The sequence below is a fragment of the Vanessa atalanta genome, chromosome 14 (genome assembly GCF_905147765.1).
Source record: "Vanessa atalanta chromosome 14, ilVanAtal1.2, whole genome shotgun sequence".
Taxonomy (NCBI): Eukaryota; Metazoa; Arthropoda; class Insecta; order Lepidoptera; family Nymphalidae; genus Vanessa; species Vanessa atalanta.
Window position 1 is genome coordinate 7,632,665 of NC_061884.1, and position 13,740 is coordinate 7,646,404.

Consider the following 13,740-nt stretch of genomic DNA (forward strand, 5'->3'; position numbering starts at 1 on the left):
TGTTACCACATTCGACATACCACTGAAACTTTATTGGCATGTAACATGTGTCAATAAAATAAACTAGAATTTACATGCATATGTATATCATAAAATTGGTTATTTGAATCGAAACATAATATACTAGTTACACTTTGTAAAAACTGTTTACGCTTTTAAAAAAACTAAGAAGGTTGTAATCGGCACAATAGTTGTTTCAACTTACATTTCGTACAACACTACGTTTTTCTCTCGTATTATATATATTTTATCCGTCTAAATATTATTTTCTTCTTGAGTGTGTTTGAAGAAATATCTTCAAGGGATAAGCATACCTTTTAGTCTTAGTTCTCTTTCAACTCTTTTTATCTGGTACGTCTAAAAAAGCCACAGATGTATTTTTTTATTTTATTTCAAAGACAATAATTTTTCCTTTAACGTAAAATGTAATTCAAAGGTCGTAAGTATAAGTAGAACATAAAATACACATAAAAATTGTCCTAGCGAATGAGCTTAATACAAAATACTGTTTAAATTATGATCGTTCATCACGCGAGTGAAGTGGCTTTCTAAGAAGCCTTCAGTTCGCTAGCAGCGTCGAGATTAATGTCATTTATCTACATAAAACGTGGTATTATTTTTAATATTTTCATTCAAAATGTGGCGTTACCTACTTTTAAGAAAACGAAAAAAAAAGAATATTTGAATATGTAATAGTTTTTCTTTACAATTATTATGAACACTGAATTTTTTTTTTTTTTTAGCATTAGCAGCCCGTAAATGTCCCACTGCTGGGATAAAGGCCTCCTCTCCTTTGAGGAGAAGGTTTGGAGCATATTCCACCACGCTGCTCCAATGCGGGTTGACGGAATACACATGTGGCAGAATTTCGTTGAAATTAGACACATGCAGGTTTCCTCACGATGTTTTCCTTCACCGCCGAGCACGAGATGAATTATAAACACAAATTAAGCACATGAAAATTCAGTGATGCCTGCCTGGGATTGAACCCGAAATCATCGGTTAAGATGCACGCGTTCTAACCACTGGGCCATCTCGACTCATATGAACACTGAATTATATAAATATATTGCTCTTAGTGTTTAATTAAAATTTAAAGATATCTTATTAATATTATAAGTGCGAAAGTGTATGTACATATATATTTAATTATAATACAATATATGATATATTTAAATTATTTTGTGCACATTTAAACTAATATATGATATAATTATTACGTAAAGTAAGCAACCCCCAAATGTCAGCCGGAAAAAGATCACTCCTCTTTGGAGCTTATTCTGGCAACGGCTCCAGTATGATGCTCCAGATTTATTATAATTTTATACGACACATACTGATTTCCTCACAATTTTTCGTCTCAACTGCCGAGGAATAAGATGAGACAATTAACAACGAGACTCATTAGTTCTTTACTGGTTTTGAAGCCACATCCTTCGCATAAGATCTATGTGTTCTATCCACGGAATTATATCACCGCTTACAATTTATTTAATTTACTGTGCGAGAATCGGCCAAGCGAACGTTCAATAAGAACAAAACTAATCAAGTTAGTGTAATTGATATATCTATCTTTATGGATATAGATTATAGTCTTTTAATTTAATACAATTTATGCAAACTTTAGACAAAAGTGTGCTCTGTAATACACACACATGTATAACGTAATAATGTTGAACGTAATTAATTTGTTTAGTAATCAAGTCTCAAAGACATTCAATCATTCGTGTTCTTACCTTAAACGCTTGTTCGGTCTATTTATAAAGTACAAGCACACTGCACTCGGGACGCTTTGGTTAATGTTTAAACTCAATTAAACGAACCTTCAGTAAATTTTGTGGCCGGCTCAGTTTATCAAACCACTTATGTACTGAAATAGCTGCGGTTGAGACGCTAATGAATCAATATTATGGTCCAATAATTATTTACATTTGAAGAATGTTCATTATTTATAATAAAATTTAATTATATGTTTTCGTATAACCATAAATATTAAAAAAATATATTTTATTAATTATATACTATTCGCTTCTGATTTTGTATTCGGATTCTCGCGCTCTTTTATAATATGGATAAACTTTTTAGTAAAATTTATAAATTTGTCAATTTAAAGTTCAAATTATCTACATTTATTTAATTATAGAAATGTATTCGTTGAAAGAAATCGATTATTAATTATTCGTTTATTAATTGCAGTAAGTGTTATACCAAAGGCATACCGATTATTATTAATGAAATTACATTTAGTATTTTTAATTTACATAAATATATCGATAAATCATACTCGCGTGCTTCATCGTAAAACCGCCGATAGATCGCAATTGAAGATAACGAACATTGAAAACAGAACGTAACATGTATCTGAAATACTGCACTACTTTATTGCCATAATAAATTCCACGCCATTCGCATTTTCATTTTATATCCTCACCACGTGACTATCTACCGCAATGTTTCCGACCTATTCTGAAATTTTATGATTTAAAGCCAACTGTATTCAAAGAGCATTGAAAGCGTAAATTAAAAAAAATACGCTCGGTGATATTCCAGAACCTTTTTACTTGTATTTATCATGTCAATATATCGCTAGGTTCCTATCAAAAGCGAAGCTAGTTCGAATAAATCTCATTATATCTCCTAGATTATAAATATTTATTAGTAAACACTAACTGTATTTTAAATTTTAAAGAACTCATACTAATGTTATAAAAAATGCATTGTAAGCTCTAGTATTCTGCTAACGGTACCAAAACATAAAATACGTATGTCGAATTTACATTCAAAAAAGTTAAATTATCATAATTTGTTTATTTTATATTGAAATATTTTTAGTGCAAAGTCGAATCGAAACTAAAGTTTCGAGTCTGAGATTTGAAGACCGTTAATGATATATTGAAATTACATGTCAAGGCATACTTATTAAAATAATATACATTTAGGATTTTGTAATTAATTGAAGCTAGAACTAAATTGACTGTATAGCTAAACGCAAACCATTATCTTTCTTGTATATAAACCAATTTCCATTCCAACGCTTGAACTGTTTAGAAGCTACAGCGCCATTTTGAGACAAGACACAACAAAGTATATTGTAAAATGATTCTCCATGAAAAATTACACATATTTTACAATTTTCATAACAATACCTCAATCGGTATCGAAGACTATTAGTCTCATATTTAATATATGAATATGAAGAAAGAAATCTATTTTTATAATACATACACATAAATGATTATAACATTCGCATAACGAAAGCAAATAATATCCACAGCAAATAAACGTTTAACTCAATACGCAACGGTTTCCAAGCTAATAACAATCCCGAGCAGAACTGACGCTTGAACAATGACCTGGACAGCAAAAATCTAGATTGTAAGCAGCATGAAATCATTAGCTGAGTACAATTACTACGGACAATGGTGAGAAAGTGCTTCGAGAATGAAATTCACGGCTTCGTGGGAGAATTAATGCAAATCCCATTTTCTCTAACTTTTTGTTGATTGTCTATGCTTTTATTGCTCCGCTATTACGCCTTTTAACGATATCTATTAAAATATTTCATAATATTATATTTCATATACTTTAATTGTAATAACATTCTAAAACTATACGCATTTCTAAAAAAACATTTATTTTTTAGATGAATAATAAAATATCTTTTTAGATTATTATTGAAAATAAGAAATTATATGTAAATTATTCCGTTATTATTTTAATGTAAGAATCATAAAAACTTTATTGTTATCAGATTATTACAGAAATAACGGTCATAAAATTTATTTATTTATTTTCATTCTACCCGTTATAAATAGCTGTATAAATTTATTTTTGTTGCAGTGAACTTGTCTACGGGTGAGTAAGAAGTATAGAAAGATTCTGATATTTTCTAAGATATTCATTATATTTGTTTTTACTAAATCAAATTTTCTCGGTATACACAACTTTGTTGGTCGAAAAGTATGGTGAGCTAAGCTTATACACTTTTTTTAAACTAAACTAAATTTTTAATCTAAACTAAATTGCTTTTTTCTCACTTAATAATGTCATCCCAGCCAGAGAGTGGAATAAAAGTATGTTGCTGGGATTTATACAAGAAAAAAATGCTACGAATGTTTACTATACTAAATATCATATCCTTAGGTAGGCAATTGTTAATACTTTGTTGACAAATCTGTATTTTGACTTAATAGAGAATCTATTTCAAACAGTTAGTTAAAATACTATTTTCACAAACAATAAAACTATTTATACGAAAATATCGACCGTAGATAAGTTCCAAACGATACAAATTATTCATGACAACAAAAACCTTCTTAAAGATACGTTTCGTAACAGATTATCAATAATTCAGAGACGCGTGTCAAAAATACATACATACATCGGTAAACATGAGCCTGTATTCATGGCTTTGAAAGGCCACGCACCAAGTCAAGAAAAAAAACGGTTTTGCCGTGTAATAGGATATTAATAGACTGTCACAAAACGTGGCCTTACATATGCTCACACCAAGTACAAAAGTGTACCAGATTATCTTTTTTTACATATATTTTTTCTAAGCGAGGATGTCAAGTTTAGTTGCACGGTTAATACTTGAAGTGCACGATGTCTATGGATATTCTGTATTTCTTTAAGTTTTTATCAACATTTTTACTCTGCATAGATAAGATTTGCTTGGGTAAGAGATAATTAATTGTACGTTGCTACTGTTAATGTAAAAGGTCGCAAGTGATTATTATAAGGTAAACTGAAAGGGAGTTTGTTCTTCTGAATTTAGTTACATATTTGATGCAAGGAAAGATATACTAATATCTATCAATTCCTATGTACTATATTTTACTGTAAATAATATATTTTTCGATACGACATTTTTCAACAACATTATTTTTATTAAAAAGCCATTATTTTTAATTAAAAAATTAATGAATCAAAAGAATGAAGAATTTCGGTTGCAAACTGTTATCGATGATTTATTAATAGATTGGCTATATCTTGAGAGTAAGCCTGTATAAAATGTAAAAAATCTACTATAGACGCGCAATGAAGATAGAACAATCTGTTTTTACCTGAATATGTGTATATTACTCGATATCTTCGACGATTGTGAATTCGAGTGGTTTTTTTTTAAAGATTTGATTAAATTCCTATCCAACCATAAATGTGGAAAACTAAGATATCCACGTTTTTTTTCTCTTAACGGCACTATTTCATTTAGATTAATTAATTATAAGCATACTGACCACATAACTTTTTTTTTAAATAGTATGCTAGCAATGCCCCAAATTAATTAAGGAATTACTAATATTCCTTTTTACCCCTCCTTTTAAGCTCATCACTTGTGTTAGGAGTGGGGACGACAATAGCCCAAGGGGCAGGATCGATCCTGCGACTTCTTACATCGCTAGACGGCCCGTAAACTATTGCGCTATTGACGCTTAAAAAAAATATAGTGATATAAAATGTAATAAACAGTTCAAATACAAATTCTCACAAGTTTGATGGTTGTATATTATAATTCCGAATATTATATCTTCCAGTATTCTCTACATATAAGAAAAGATAATATAAAGAAAAAAAAACTTACAACTGGTTACTTAACCCGTTGCATTAATCCGTATCGTGTATGCAGAGTTAAAACATATGTATATTATAATCGAGATCAGAACACCCCGTCAAGGTCCACGGACGCCCGGTCGTCAATCCGGTCCTAGCCGACACACTCTGTTTCCTATAATACCCGTTGCTTGAATGTGGCCGTTTGTGAAACTCGGACATGTGAGGTAAAAGAAACAAAATAGAACAACAACACCAAATAATACAGAGTGTATTTTTTGTTTTAAAATTAACGTAAAAAAATTAGGCAAAGAAAAATGTTTTCAGCCTTTCAAAAAAAAATCGAATCACTTTTTGTAAACTGTTTGTTTTCGACTGGCTGGTATTGATGAATTTATGAATGAATAAAAAAATTGGGAATAAGAATTAAAATATTTCAATAATTTTTCGTGTCGAACTACTACCACTAGTAACGTTTAAAAAAAATATCTATACTTACATATAAAAATAACGCTTACAAAAGCTTTTTTAAAAAAGAATTACCTCCAAGCAACCTCAGGGAAATGAACTCTACGTAGTAATAGCTTGGAGTTGGATATTTAAAGCATTGTAATTACATAAAACAAGTTAAAACGTTATATATAAATAACTATATATAATAACTATATATAATTGCTGGCATGAAATGTTTTGAAAAATATTAATATATTTTTTACCAAAAAAATTATTATAAAAATAGTGTTATAAAATGACTCATAAGAATGTTATAGTTTATAATCATGTTATAATTGGCTACAATGCATAATAACTATAATAATAATTTAAAATAAGATATTTTATTTTCATTTTAAAAAGTAAAATATTGATAGCTTTCTTTTAAATAAATAAGAAAATATAGTTAATAACATATAATAATGAGATCGTTTATTCTAATTATATATTATCAACAGAAACTAAGTCATATTATATAAGTACCAGTTGAGTCTTGGACTACAATTTTCTAGAAATGAAACGTAATCTTGAATAGTTCGTAAAAGCCGCGATAGTCCATTGGTTTGAACGCGTGAAATCATACGGGTTGTACCCGCAGAAGCACCAATCAGTTACCATGTACAAAAAACTTGTGTATGTATACTTCGAACTCAAAACATCGTAAAGAAACCAGGTGGTAAGTGAACACTGACATAGACATTGGCGCTGTTAGAAATAAAAAATATTCCTTACATCGCTAATGCGCCACTAAATTTGGGAGCTAAGGTGTTAAATCATCTGTGCCTGTAGAATTAGAGCAGTGGATCTTTAGGCCATAGCTTTCTTTTCTTTAACTTAATTTCAATGTCAATTCACGATATATTCCTGTTATACGAATCATATTGAAATCGCGTGATTCGAATTTCAAATCCTAAAAGTCATAAAAATTTATAAGGTTCACGTTCAATTTTTGATTGATTGCAAGGCTATTGATCTATTGGCGTGCCACTTTCGTCATTTGACTTTGAACAATTTATGCATAGATTGCCAATTTACTGTACATTTTATGGTCTATTCTATAGTATAAATAAATATACAATATCAACATGTAAATATTTTTATGTGAAATTTTGAAAGTAGCTTTTTATTGTTACATATATATGTATACGTCCATATTACCTTCTATTAGTGTGTAAATTATATTAATTGGTCGTGGTAGCTTAGTAATTTTTTATTTTACTTTTTAGAAAATAAATTCAATATATTTTATCTGTATTTTTTTATTGAACTCAATCAATGTCAGTTTTGTTTAGTTACATTAAAATTAAACAATATATCTAATAATAATAATCAATCAAAGCACAATTCAGTATATACATATATTTATATTTCCTACATCACATCTATGAGAGCCAACGTGTCAGGTTTATAGTTTAGATAATAATTCCGCTTAAATTGAAAACATGTGTGCCTCATTGTGTTTAATTTACATTTGCAACAGTTCAATGAACTCTGGTAACCATTAAATACCACACTGACTTTTAGACTACAACTTTCTGAACTTATTAAAATTTATGTGTACCTTATAACTTGATCATTCGTATTATTTGTTTTCGTTTATTATAACAAATCCTTTAAAATGCCAACTATTTCGGTAATAGAAATATATCTACAAATGTTGGTTTATCGTTTACGCCAACAAATATTTGGTAACGAAAGTTCAAATTAAAAAAACGATTTCGACCTGTCCGTTACACTCCGCTACCTGTTTCGAAGGGAAACTGTCCCGAGTTAGAAAAAAAAACTTAAACTTTAACACCTTTAAGTTTAGAAATATAACATATATTTCTTAATATTATGATATCATAAATTGTAATATAGATTAAACGAAACAATTTTCACGAAGAAAACGATTTTTATAAAATATCAATTTTTATAATTCTTTATGATTTGATAATATATAGTTTAAGGGGTTATTAATAATAATAATTTATAATAACTTTAATATTCTATAATGTAAATTATTAGAACAATTTCGGTGTTCGACGGCTGTCGTCCTCATCTATAAAGATAATGTTATTTCGTCAAAAGAAATTAGCAATTTCTTTGGACGAAATAACATTTAAAATTAATAACATTTGGACGATATAATTATAATAATTAATTTCTATGATGAAAATCTACTTAAACACTAAAATGTTTATGTTAATTATAAAGGATGTTATAAAAAAGTTAAAACTTTTTCCAGACGCTGAATCTTTGATATGCCACCGGTTAATTATGGTCTAAAAAAGGCTCGCCTTGCAGTGAAACGGCGGGAAAATTCGCGACGCTCCTCCCGTCAAACCGGTCAGAAGAGCGACAGTGGCGCCACCGGTTATAAGGAATGCGAGATGTAAAAGCAACATACATTTATAATAAGGAAACGGAAACTTGGATCGAATAGCATTGATAGATACATCGGATGTAGGATACTAGACATCGAGAGATACGCATTAATAAGTGGGACAGTCATGAAAGTAAGATTAATTATTTATTTCAATTACGATTGTAGATATTATATTTTTATATATTTCCATGGTGATTTAATTAGCTGTTGGTTTTTGTCACAAAAAAATATTTTTGTGCCACATGTGTCATCGTCTTAAGTGTCTTTCGTCAAGCCTGAGCTATATGTACATATATTTAGCTTGTTCACGGTTTAAATATGTTTCGGTGTTTCTTTAATAAATTCTCAAGGATAAAACTTAACAAAATGTAGTCGGGTGTTTTATATGACATTTGAATAGCGTTTAGTTTAAGACAAGTCTTTCTCTTGTTCATTCTTTGAGGCCAAACCTTTTATGAATTCAACTGATTGAGCAAAGCAAAAAAGCAAACGTTGGGCTACCATCTCCTTTGCTTTTGAGAGCTTGCTAGGGATTGAATCAGCAATTTTCACTTAAGATCTTCATACTAACGCTGGATTCTCTAAATCTCTCGAACCGATATAAATTATTTTACAGGTAATATTGTAATCAATACAGATATCTCATACATACAAACTTGGTTGAATTATACACGCTGTTTGGGGACTACCTGCTCTAAGAGATAGCATATCTTATCAGTGACGATACAGACATTTACGTTTCGTGTTAGTAGTGCTATATTACAAAAAACATTACAGTCGTGAATGAAAACATCCGTTTGGCGAACAACCTTTCCTTTCCACTTAATATCTGATTAAACAATACGTGAAATGTACGTGAATACTTTGCACTAAAAAATAACACCTCGTAAGTGTCCCGTAGCCAAAAGAACTCCTTTCCCTTTAATGCTTATTCCAACGCTCAAAAGGGGCTTGGTGAATACGAGGTAGGAGAATTTAATTTGACAAATGTTGATCATGTGAATTGCACTTTTAGGTATGAGATGAATTATAAGCACATAAAAACTAAGTGATATTTGGGCATCTCACTCTCTTCAAGTGATATTTGGGTACTCATACCCAGGAGTTTTCGTTTCTATCCACAATACCAGTGTCGCTTTTACAACTTTATCGTACTAACGAAAGCGTAACTTATGCTTTAAATTGTACCTCTTTAATGAATTCAAATTGGATAAACGAAAAACATTCATTGGACTCTAAATATAGTTAAAAAAAAACTTTTATAAAATATTCCTGAAGTGAATCATTGTGATAACAAATGTGAACATTGGAGAGCTCATCTTGTAAGAGGTTTACTCTCACACGAAGCATATTTTATCATATTTTCGACCGGTAAACTCATGATGTCACGTAATATAAAACTGCCTTTACGTGCTAACATGACCCATGTATGTAGTTTACATGTGATTCATCGTTTTGACCCACATCACGCCTTTCATAGTGTTTAGATAAAATGCTGAGATTACCATGACCTGAACTTTAAGACGTGACGGAGAAATATTTCTCACGTGTCTTTCGACGCATGTTAGCTTATTATAACTGTATGTATTCAATTATAAAGTAATTTATCCACACTTTTTACAAGAGTAATTACTCTTGTAGTCATTTGAATGAAGATCTTAAAACTACTAACGTATGATCTAAATTAAATTTAAAAGAATGGGGCATAATTAAACGATCTGAATAATGCGTGAATATTTTCTTGTCGATGTAAATTAATTGAACTTTTAATTGTATTACAAAGTTCGTTAGTTGAATGACATCTAATATGTAATAAAAAGTATCTTCAATTACACACTAAACTATCACATTAGTTAGTTAAACTAATCTTATAATAAATACCAGATGACGCAAGAAAGTTAGAGAGATTCGTTGAAATCGATTCGCAGCGCAGATATATGTTATGATTACGAATTAAACAGAGCCATGAAACGCATGGAAATGGTCTTCGTTATTATATCTGATCAGAGGTGTTGAGAAGAGTAATAATAACATTATAACTGCTTTCGCTCTTGCATAATCACTTGCATTTGATCCCAGACAGCTATTTGTGTTCAGGAAGCTGCGCTAACCATTATAGTAGGTAGAGTTACCCGGCTATTTCATTGAGCTCCCAACATTGAATTATCGACTTCGCAGTAATACTAGGGGTTCGTGGAACTTAACAAATAAACGTATATAAATTAAAACTACACTTTGTACTCAATAAACATAAATAAACCAAATAATGATATGATTGAAAATTTAAATTTAAATTGTTGAATGTTTAATACATTTCAATTTTGGAAGTCAACAGAGTGCGATTCAAAGGAGATTGAAAATGTTATTTAATCTTAGTCTATTTTTCTCTATAAATATCCATTACAAAATTCAAAAGAATAAGCCAAAGTCACTTATCACAAACAAGCCACTTGTCATTTCCGCTGCGAAAACTAGCATTACTGGCCGATTAGCTATATAATCAAAGTTAAAAAGATCTTCAAAATATTGTTATATAAAAAGGAACCGTTTGAATTTAATACGTTTCAAATATAGCATATAAAGGTTTGTCGCAGTGAAAGGACAAATTATATCTTTAACTTTTACGATCGTTAGCGGTTATAATAGTTAAGATATGATCGTAACTGTTTGAGAAAGTTCTGGATATCATTTAGGGTGGAATAATCTTCTAACTTCTGATGTTGAAGTAATGAGAGGTGACGATGACCGCGTAAAGAGACATCTACACACACTCTTATGGCAATCTCGCAGTTAACACGCTTAAATGACGGGGATAATGACTCGGCAGATGTGTTAAATTTGTGTAAATTGTTAGGAATGTATGTAGATTAATAGACGCCGTTATCAACTGAGTAACATGAGTCAGTTTCAAATATGATGTTTAGATTTCTACACGTTTAAAACATCGCACTCCAGTATTAATTTGCTTTAAAGTTGACCACAAGTCTCCTCTTATCCTAAAAGAAAGACTCTTATTAAGTATTCTTCACGCGCATTTTAAACGACTATGATTATTACTCATTTGAAATCGTCTGATATTGTTTCCGTGGTGTTTAATCTTATTATAGATATGTAAATGCATTTTACTGTCTTATAATCTTAAGCTAAAATACTTAGACTTAAATTGGGAAGAGGCATTTTTGTAATGTATAGTACCCCACTATGAAAATATTTAAAATTTTGATTTGAAAGTACCTCGTATAGTCAACTCATTTAAAATGTCGTTCTTTTAAAAACTTCAATGCTTGTCACGATGGAATACATATTGTCATGTATTTCTTCTTCCATGGATAATCTAAGGCTTCAAGTGATGCTTATTTTCATTATTTAGTTCCGTTGCGTCACAGATGAAATATTCTTTGAATTGTTGTCATTCATTCGTTTTGCACGAAAAAGCCATCGACCCGATTAGACACACTTTGTATTTTTACGGTTATTGATTCATTGGTTTTAATATAAATTACTGAAATACTAGGTCAAAAGAAATACTGAGAATTTATACGTTAATATTGTAGTAGATATACGAGATATTTTACACTACCAAATTCTACATCACTTCAAAAATTTAAAGTCGAAAACTTACAAAGTTTATAATGATATTTGATATTCAAGACCCTACAACTAAATACCAAAATGTAAATTTAAATAACAAATTTCAGCAAATATATATATTTAATTAAGATTTTAAATAATTTAAGTATTACATTATAATTAAAGTAAGCAAAGTTATTAGTATATAGTTGTATTGCATTGACACGAATTTACATTTGATCGATCCACCGGCGTTTCAGTGAGAAAGTAACGCATGAACGCACCCAGAATTAATGTGGCAGAATTCTCAGTTGTTCCAGGAAGGTAGGTTTCCGCCATTTTACTTTTTTAACGTTCGGTAGATAACGGACAACGGTTTTTGCAACCGCACCTGCCAACTTTCTCGTGGAAAATAAACAATTTCTTCAATCGAAACTTATTACTTTATTACTCTTTACTATAATAATAGTTAATATTAACATTGATTTTTATTTGTATATATATTTTTTTATGTCTATTAAAATTTATTATTTGTCAGAAAAAAGATATTAATGATTTTTTTAGAAAAAAATCTTAGGTATGTTTTTTTTATATATATTTTACAAATAGGATACGGGTTAAAAATTTTATACATAATATTATAATACTTTTCGAATAGTCATAGGTTTCTATTCAAAATTAATTAGTTCACAGCTCTATACACAGAAATACTATTTACTATAAACATAACCTCGAAATACTCCTTTCGTGTGATTCATAATCATACCTGCGTATTGCCAACTTAAAAAATAGAACTATCGTGGAAATAAAAAAAAAGAAAATTATCGTGCAAACAAAGTTTTATATTTTGTATTGTCTTATTAAGAAATCCTAATAAGAAACCTGTTAAATAAGGATGTTATTTAATACTTTTAAACTAACTTACCTGTTATAGTAGCCAACAAAACCGCCAAAGCCGCCACACCTGTCGCTCTTGCCCGGTGGGACCTCATCTTGTCTCTTTTTAACACGCGACTTGATTGCGTTCTTATAAACAAGAATAAAGCAACATAAAATTTAAACTCTGCGTCTTCAACGGTATTTGTCTTTTATTTCAAAACAATAAACAACTTCACTTGCGTTATTTAACACCAACGCGAACCGTATCGTGATATAGAGATAAAGAGATTCACAAAATACACTTATAAATGTTTTTTTTAACTTTTCGAAATGGGTCTGAAAAATTGTCTTTTTAATGTTACACTTAAGTTCATCGTGATATTTTCCTGTGATGCGATTTCAGAAAGAATTAGGAATGTAAAACTTGTTTCGTCAAATGAATTCAGTTGCAACGTAGTGCAAGCGTGCGTCCGTTCCCTGCGAGTGCGGAGGACATACTATCGCGGGCTCGCGACGTGGGCGACATAGAGTCGTGTCGACGGATCGTAGAACTAGCCGGCGTCAGTCGTTGGTCGTTGGCTCGATAGCAATGCGTGACGCTAGGATCAAAACTAGTCCTTCGTTGTTTGTTATTTATCGTCCGAAGATTGAGGAATCTCATGCGTGAGGAATTTCAAAGTGATTTGATGGTCGTTTTTTAGGTCAGCTATATTTTCTTTATGGTCTTTTTTACATTACGAATAGAAAATACTACCTTAGTTAATCCTAAGCATGCTCCATGTCATTGAATTCTTAATTTACCAGAATCTGTATAATATACAGTTGTGAAACCAGAGTACCTATATGTTACAAAGATAACCACACGTGTAGAAATTATT

The 13,740-nt window shown here is 30.3% G+C and overlaps 1 protein-coding gene across 2 annotated transcripts in view; it reads right to left on the reverse strand.

Annotated features, from left to right (window-relative positions):
* LOC125068630 (fasciclin-2) overlaps window positions 1-13,417 on the reverse strand; it is a 102,605-nt gene extending 89,188 nt beyond the window's left edge. Inside the window, exon 1 of one of the 2 annotated variants that reach the window (XM_047677872.1) lies at window positions 12,909-13,417. In XM_047677872.1, the coding sequence (XP_047533828.1) occupies window positions 12,909-12,975 (67 nt within the window). In that variant the 5' untranslated portion in view covers window positions 12,976-13,417. The remainder of the gene's footprint in view (window positions 1-12,908) is intronic. The other variant, XM_047677873.1, reaches the window with a different exon arrangement.
* Window positions 13,418-13,740: the final 323 nt, after the last annotated feature.